General features: G+C 50.6%; 1 protein-coding gene across 2 annotated transcripts in view; it reads right to left on the bottom strand.

Annotated features, from left to right (window-relative positions):
- Positions 1-8,646, bottom strand: part of DHX16 (DEAH-box helicase 16) — a 21,398-nt gene that overhangs the window by 4,640 nt on the left and 8,112 nt on the right. For both annotated transcript variants that reach the window (XM_017510486.2, XM_037732088.1), the window contains exons 5-12: positions 7,248-7,502; positions 6,827-7,030; positions 6,557-6,748; positions 5,113-5,223; positions 4,846-4,961; positions 2,962-3,172; positions 2,665-2,763; positions 2,401-2,553 (exon numbers count right to left, since the gene is read on the bottom strand). In XM_017510486.2, coding sequence (XP_017365975.1) covers positions 2,401-2,553; positions 2,665-2,763; positions 2,962-3,172; positions 4,846-4,961; positions 5,113-5,223; positions 6,557-6,748; positions 6,827-7,030; positions 7,248-7,502 — 1,341 coding nt within the window. The remainder of the gene's footprint in view (positions 1-2,400; positions 2,554-2,664; positions 2,764-2,961; positions 3,173-4,845; positions 4,962-5,112; positions 5,224-6,556; positions 6,749-6,826; positions 7,031-7,247; positions 7,503-8,646) is intronic.

Below are 8,646 nucleotides of genomic sequence, written 5' to 3'. Positions count from 1 at the left end.
AGGAGGCGGAGGTTGCGGTGAGCCGAGATCGCGCCATTGCACTCCAGCCTGGGTAACAAGAGCGAAACTCCATCTCAAAAAAAAAAAAAAAAAAAATATATATATATATAAACATGTCACATCACTCCCCATCCTTCAGTGGTTTCCTATCCTACTCTAGAATTCAATCCAAGCCCCTTAAAAGCCTGGATCACCTACCCTGACTGCCTTTCTGACCTCACCTGCTAGCACTCCATCCCCTCCCTCACTCCTCCTGCACACTGCTTTGCTCTGCCCATGTACATGCACTCCTCACTGGATCATTTCATTTGCATCAGCTGTTCCCTCTGTCTGTGGCAGTTTTCTCCCCAAATATCAGCCTGGCTCCTGCCTCACCTGGTTTGGTCTCTATTCCACTTTCCCTTTACTGAAGGGCCTTCCCTACACCCCAAGGCAAATATCTTCATGCCAGTCCTCACCCCCACCTCTCAGAGTCAAGTTCTATCCTGCTATGCTGCCTTGTATCTCTTCACAGCACTGGCCACAAACTGACATTATGTATTTATGCATCCACCGTTTCCCCAATAGGCCGCAAGTACAAGTTTGTTAGGCTAGGGACATTGTTTTGTGCATCACTGTATCAACTCCTGTGTATCTGACACCACACACAAAGAACTCAATTAAATATTTGTTGAATGAAAGTTACATCTCTGCTCAAAATCCTTTGATTGCTACTAAGCTGTCTAAAGTCCAAACTTCTCTGGATATGGTGGCTCATGCCTGTAATCTCAGCACTTTGGGAGGCCAAGGCGGGCAGATGACTTGAGGCCAATAGTTCAAGACCAGGCTGGCCAACATGGCGAAACCCCATCTCTACTAAAAATTAGCTGGTTGTTGGCCGGGCATGGTGGCTCACACCTGTAATCCCAGCACTTTGGGAGGCCAAGGTGAGTGGATCACCTGAGGTCAGGTGTTTTGAGACCAGCCAGGCCAACATGGCAAAACCCCATCTCTACTAAAAATACAAAAAATTAGCAGGGCATGGTGGTGCGCACCTGTAATCCCAGCTACTTGGGAGGCTGAGGCAGGAGAACTGCTTGAACCTGGGAGACAGAGGTTGTAGTGAGCTGAGGTCATGTCACTGCACTCCAGCCTGGGCGATAAAGCCAGACTCCATCTCAAAAAAAATAAAATAAAATAAAATTAGCTGGATGTGGTGGTACACCTGGTAATCCCAGCTACTTGGGAGGCTGAGGCACAAAAATCACTTGAGCCTGGGAGGCAGAGGCTGCAGTGAGCCAAGATCTTGCCACTGCACTCCAGCCTGGTGACAGAGCACGACTCTGTCTCAAAACAATAAATAAATAAGTCCAAGCTCTCCTGTCATCAAAGGCCCTCCCTAATCTTAGCCCCAAATTGTTTTTGTTTTTGTTTTTTTTGAGACAGAGTTTCGCTCTTGTTACCCAGGCTGGAGTGCAATGGTGCGATCTCGGCGGCTCACTGCAATCTCTGCCTCCTGGGTTCAGGCAATTCTCCTGCCTTAGCCTCCTGAGTCGCTGGGATTACAGGCACACGCCACCACGCCCAGCTAATTTTCTGTATTTTTAGTAGAGACGGGGTTTCACCATGTTGACCAGGATGGTCTCGATCTCTTGACCTCGTGATCCACCCGCCTCGGCCTCCCAAAGTGCTGGGATTACAGGCCTGAGCCACCGCGCCCGGCAGCCCCAAATTGTTTTTAGCCTCGTCTCCTACTCCTGTACCACATGAACCTCCCACTAAGCCTACTAGCTCACATTCTGACCTCAAACGCACCTTGGGCCTTCCACTGGTAACTTCTCAGCCATTTTTCATTTCTGAGACAGAGTCTCACTGTTGCCCAGGCTGGAATGCAGAGGCACAATCTCGGCTCACTGCAACCTCCGCCCCCCAGGCTCAAGCGATTCTCCTGCCTCAGCCTCCCAAGTAGCTGGGATTACAGGTACCCTCTACCACACCTGGCTAATTTTTGTATTTTTAGTTGAGATAGGGTTTCACCATGTTGGCCAGGCTGGTTTAGAACTACTGACCTCAAGTGATCCACCCGCCTTGGCCTCCCAAAGTGCTGGGATTACAGACGTGAGTTACTGCACCCAACCTCAGCCATTTCTCTTAAAGGTCCGTATCAAATCCCACCTCCTGGCCCATCAAGGACTTCCTATCTCCACTGAATCTGCTGTGCTTACTTTCCAGATCACATATTTGGCTCTCTCTTGGTTCATACGGTATTTCCTCTCTCTTCAGCCCCAGGGGTGAGAGACTGGCTCCTCAGCTGTGTCTGCAGCAGTGCCCAGGACTCCCCTTGCATGGGGCAGGCACACACCTTTTTCACTACTGTTGTGTGAAGCACAGGTGTGAAGAGTGTGGGTTTGTCCAACTGACCTTTCGTGCCCCAGGTGGTGTGGGCTGGAAGATACGGGCCTGCATGTCAGAGGGCAGGTTGGCATAAATGGGCAGCACCAGGAGCTCCCGGATTTTGGAGCCCAGGCGGCGGCAGCGATCCTGGAGCATCTCACAGGCAGCCTCAATCTCTTCCTGGATAGAGAGTGGGGAGAGCAGCAAGGGTCCCAGGGTCACAGAAGACCAACACGCCAGCCCTGTCCTCCCCTGGGATACATCACCCCCTCTCCCAACCATGTCAGGCACCTGTCCTGTCAGGAACACCAGGATATCCCCAGGGGGCTGGGTCACATGGATCTGCAACACAGATACGACACAAGCTTCCAAGTAGTCAGCCTCTGGAGCCTGGAGAGCAGAAAGAGATGGGGTCACAGGAGGGCCACCTGCTTAGGCAAATCGTTCCTCTCCTCCCAAATCAACATATGCTTCATCCTAGTTCCTTTTTGGACTTTCCGTTCCATCTTTCCCTCCTTGGGATAATCTCCTCCGAAGGCCCCAGCTTTTCTGCCACAGACTTAAGCCCATCCTCCCCTGAGGGGGCACCTTGGTATAGAAGATGTCCACAGGAAACCTGCGTCCAGGGATTCGAAACACAGGGGCGTCATCAAAGAAGGTAGAGAAACGGGCAGTGTCCAATGTGGCTGAAGCCACCAGGACCTTGAGCTCAGGTCGGAAGCGAGCAACATCCTTGATCAATCCAAAGAGAATGTCTGTGTGTAGGGTCCGTTCGTGTGCCTCATCCACCATCACCACGCTGAAAAGGAAATAGGGGAGCAATGAGGGAGGAGCGCTGGGCTATGCGGTATCAGACACCAGGGTTCCCTGGATGAGAGGGGAGTAATGGACACAAAGAGCTCAAGAATGACTGTTGATGGAGGGGGCTCTAAGGAGAAGCCGGCCATCCCAGCTACGTAAGACCAACAGAAAGTCAGCGAAGGCACAGCCCCATGATCTACAATCTATCCCAGCCTCAGCAGACAATAGGAGCCAAGATGTAGAGGCTGCACACTGACCCAGGACAAGTCAGACATGCCCTCTAGTTCAGTCAAGAGTCTGCTTTGACTCAGCAGCTGCTCTTACTAGAAAAAGTGGAAGGATATGTTTTAAAGGAAAAAAAAAAAGTTGGAGGGCAGGGTCCCTTTCAATAAGAGTGGGCTACCAAGGCTGGCTGGGAATAATGGATCACAGCTGCTGCGATTCAAACAGCCCAGAAGCTCCGGGTGTCCTGTGGAACAACTGCCTCTGGCATCCTTCCTTGCTCTGTTTCTTCTTTTGGAAAGAGGAGCAAGTTAAGCCTTTCAACCCCAACTCTCAGAGGACTCTGCATTCCTTGGTTTCCCCTAACTCAGTTAAGTACATGACACCTTCTTTCTCTTTCCTTTATTCTTTGGCTTTTCTGGGTGGCAGCGAAATCCCAGGAACTCATTCCCATCTTCCCCTACCCACCTCCCCAACCTTAACATAGTGCCTAACCCTAACTATGATGGTGAAGTCCCCAGCCATTCCACAAAGCAGACTGGCTCGATGGGCAAAAACATCTGCATCAGACACTCTTGCACTGGCTGGCTCTCCATGGGTTATCAGAGATTTTTTGCAAGGGATATGAAGTATCAAGTTCTATCTGTCCAATTACTCCACTGTGATCTTCCAGGGCCAGAAATTCACAGCCTCTGAAGAGTTGAAAAGGCACATATTGTTCAGCTGGCCTGACCCCACCCCCATCTCATTCATGAATCCCTTTTCCCCCTCAGCACATGCTAAACCAACCCCTGGTTGGCCATTTCCAGCATTAAGAGCTCATTATTCACAGACCAAGCTACCCAAGACTTGTGTGGAGGGCCAAGCCCCAGGGTCCAATCACTCTGACAAACCCTGCAATCTCTGAGGGTTACTCAGCCATTTTGGTATTGAACTGGAATCTGTCTCCCTGTAACCTCCCCATGGTTCCTAGCTGTGTCCTGTAGGGTCACATAAAACAAGTCTGATCCTTCCTTCCATGTAACAGCTTTCACATAATTAGAGGGAACCAGGATGCTTCCCCTGTTTCTCCCTCTGAGTTGAGCATCCCAAGTGTTTTCAAATGTTCTTCGCACAGCATTTTAAGTCTCTGCAGCAATGCTCTTCTATTCTGATTGTTTTCTAAACCCTGGAGATGAGTAGGGAAGGAAAAAGAGGTTTCTCTACAATCTCTTCTATCCTACAGCCCCATCTCCGTGGTACCTGGAGATCAGTTCAAGGACCATTTGAACCATAAAGGTTCAAGAACTGGTGGATTAATCAGAAGACAATGGCTGAATTCGCTAGGTGGGAAAGAAGGAGAGAAAGGCCAGAGATTAGAGATCCAGGAAAGCACTGAGTGGGAGAGAGGCGGCAGAACGTGAGGAAGAGAGTGTGGGCTCTCACGGGAGATGAGGGCCCTGTACATACCTGTAACTTGCAAGGTCAGGCTCAGAGAGGAACTCCCGGAGAAGCATCCCATCTGTCATGTAGCGGAGGACAGTTCGCTCTGATGTGCAGTCCTCAAAGCGGATGCTATAGCCAACCTGGTCAAGGGAATCATTAGCAACCAAGTATGAGCTGGTGCACCCTGAAAGGAACTTGGGGAAAGGTGAAGTGGGACAGCACCAAGACTTCTGTGGGGACCTGAGGGCAGTGTAGACTGAGTCACAGATCCCAGTTCCCTAGAAATCTCACCTCATTCCCCAGCTTCACACCCATCTCCCGGGCCACTCGGGCGGCCACACTCATGGCGGCCACTCTCCGGGGCTGGGTGCAGGCAATCTTCATACCCTTCTCTGTATAACCCTGAATGACAAGGAAGAAAGAAGAGGTTTGTCCTTTGCTAAATATGCCCCTGGGACCACGTACAATGCAGAGAAAGTTGTAAAAAGCCAGGCAGGAGAAAAGGAGAAAAAGACAGATGCTGAAAACCAGAAAAGAAGGGCAAATAGATAGGATGACAGACCTAGGGCCTTCAGAAAGGGTCTTCACTCAGCTCTGGGTAATTAAGCTCATGGCTCTGCTGGACTTGAGCAGGAAAAGAACTGATTAGCTGAGGCAGACCCAGCTAATGTAAAATAACAGGAAGGTGGCTGGGCGTGGTGGCTCATGCCTGTGATCCCAGCACTTTGGGAGGCCAAGGAGGGGGGATCAAAAAGTCAGGAGTTCAAGATCAGCCTGGCCAAAATGGTGAAACCCTGTCTCTACTAAAATACAAAAAATTAGCTGGGCATGGTGGTGCTGGTGGTAATTCCAGTTACTTGGGAGGCTGAGGCAGAAGAATCGCTTGAACCCAGGAGGCAGAGGTTGCAGTGAGCTAAGATCATGACAACGCACTCTAGTCTGGGCAACAGAGCAAGACTCTGTCTCAAAAAAAAATTTTTTTAATATGGGCATGGTGGTATGCACTTCCCAGATACTGAGGAGGCTGAGGTGGGAGGATCTCTGGAGCCCAGCAGTTCCAGGCTACAGTGAGCCATGATGGTGTCACGTCACTCCAGCTTGGCCATGAGAACAAGAGCTTATCTCCAAAATAAGGCAGGGGGCGGGCACGGTGGCTCACACCTGTAATCCCAGCACTTTGTGAGGCCGAGGTGGCCAGATCACTTGAGGTCAAGTTTGAGACCAGCCTGGCCAACATGGCAAAACCCGGTCTCTACTAAAAATTAGCCAGGTGTGGTGGTGCAAGCCTGTAATCCCAGCTACTCAGAAGGCTGAGGCAGAATGGCTCGAATCTAGGAGTCAGAGGTTGCAGTAAGCCGAGATTGCGCCACTGCACTCCAGCTTGGGTGACAGAGCAAGACTCCGTCTCCAAAAAAACCAAACAAACAAAAATGCAAGAAAATAGTCCGTTAAATCCTTGTCTTTTGGCCAGGCTGGAGTACAGGGAGGTCAACATTTACACACACATCCCAGTCCACTAATCCACCTACTTATCCGTCCAACATGAATGAACTGAATGCAGGAAGCAAGAACGGAAATGTGAAAAAGGTATAGTCTTTATTCTCAAGAATTTCACAATTTAGTGGAAAAGATGGGTTAAATGTCTACTAGAAATATAATCTAAAAGGAGCTCTGACAAGGAATGAGAACATCAATGCCTGGTGCCCTGGCAAGCTGAAGGGTGAGATGACTATACCTCCTCAAAGAGATACTGTGGGATCTGGGTGGTCTTCCCTGAGCCTGTCTCGCCTTCAATGATGAGGACTTGGTGATTAGCAATAGCAGCCAGGAGCTCCTCTCGAAAGGGGAACACCGGGAGGCTGCGGCGGACAGCCTGGATGGACTCTTTCTGCTGGGCCTGAGTTGAAGCAGGTGGAGGTGATGGATCCTAAGGAAAGAGAAGGAGGCGTGAGCTAAATAGCTCGCTTCAGGTCCTCCTCAGAATGTCTCCCAACTCCCCTCTTACCTCATCACCCTGGAGCTGAGTGGCCCGCACAAACTCAATGGTCTCCTCCTCCTCCAGCACTAGTTGATACTTGGGCTCCTGAGAGGCAGCATCTCGGGCCCCAAACTTCAGGGACGCTGCCCCAAGCCGAGCCTCCTCCCAGCGCCGCTGCTCCTCCCCAGGGGCTCCTGATTCCTCCTCCACTAGATCCACAGCTCGAGCTGGCTATGGAGAGAGGGGATATGTGAAGCCTCGAAAACAGGCTGTCCTCTTTGCCCAGCCCCTCCTCCTGTTACTACCACCGCCCACTGCCCACTTGCTTTGCCTTGCCCACTGGGAAAGGGAAGGCAAGAGGCTGGCCCAGATGTTGCCCAATGCCCTAAAGCCTTCCCCACAATTTGTCTTGGGAATGAAGGCTGAAGCAGATGCCGCTTTGCCTTACCTGTCCTCGGGTTTCCTTGGGCATGTGGTAGCGGTTGGTGGCCTCCAGCTTCTCCTGCTCCCCAGCTGCCCGGTACTCCCGGGCGAGATCCCGGACTCGCCGCTTATATTTGAGCTCCCGCCGCTCATGCCGGCTCAGCTCTACATCCCCAAAAAGGAACTCCTCATCAGCCAGCTCCGCCTCTAGGTCCTCAAGCTTCTCCCGTTCCCGCTTAGCCAGGTACTCTCGGCGAGATTTCTTCCGCAGCTCAGGGACCTGAGTTGGGAAAGGACAGTCAAATCCCTAACAGGGAAAAATTCCCTGACAGGCAGGCACGACAACCTAAGCATGCACCTTCCACCTTGCCTCTGCCATGTACCACCAGAACAGTGACAGGCCTAAATCTGGGCCTCTCTGGATGCTACATGCTGACCCCACACCCTACCTTCCTGCAATGGAACACAGCTGGAAAGTCCTCTTGGGCAGCATTACCATCTTTGTCATTATAGAAATATTAGGGCAGTCTGTATATATTATATTTCATTCTTACCAGTTTATTCAAATTAGTGGAAAGGGGGAAAATAAAAGGCTAATCCAGTATTTAGAAGCACAGGGCTCAAACCGAAACAATTTAAACAAAGATGGAAACCAGTGGGGGTGCCAACAGGAGGCAATCTTCAGCCCCAGTTTGATGTTCCTTGGTTTTAAACTGAATGACTGTAGTTTGGGGAAAGGAGAAAAACTGATTATAAAAAGTTAGGACTACAGCATCAGTGCTTCTGTAAGGCAAATGTAATCACGGATGTTTGGCTCTCTGCTACTCTCCCTGCCATGCTATATGTCACTTAGCTTCTACACATTTACCTTTAATACAGACTTTTCAGGACACATCATAGATGACAGCAAAAAACTGGCAATATCTGTACGGTCCTTTCCTGCTCTAATCAGGAGTCCTACCATGATAACATCATCTTCCCTGTGATCACAACTTCCTCTATTGTAGGGTCAAAGCCCCTCTGGTGGCCAGGGATGGTGGCACACGCTTGTAATTCCAGAACTTTGAGAGGCCCAGGTGGGTGGATCACCTGAGGTCAGGAGTTCAAGACCAGCCTGGCCAACATGGTGAACCTGTCTCTACTAAAAATACAAAAATTAGCCGGCATGGCAGTGGGCACCTGTAATCCCAGCTACTCGGGAGGCTGAGGCAGGAGAATCGGTTGAACCCAGGAGGTAGAGGTTGCAGTAAGCTTAGATCACGCCATTGCGCTCCAGCCTGGGCGACAAGAACAAAACTCTGTCTTAAAAAATAAGTCCTTAGGCCGGGCGCGGTGGCTCAAGCCTGTAATCCCAGCACTGTGGGAGGCCGAGGCGGGTGGATCACGAGGTCAAGAGATCGAGACCATCCTGGTCAACATGGTGA

This window comes from Cebus imitator, unplaced genomic scaffold (genome assembly GCF_001604975.1).
Source record: "Cebus imitator isolate Cc_AM_T3 unplaced genomic scaffold, Cebus_imitator-1.0 Scaffold440, whole genome shotgun sequence".
NCBI classification, from domain to species: domain Eukaryota; kingdom Metazoa; phylum Chordata; class Mammalia; order Primates; family Cebidae; genus Cebus; species Cebus imitator.
This window is presented reverse-complemented; position numbering and strand designations above follow the sequence as displayed.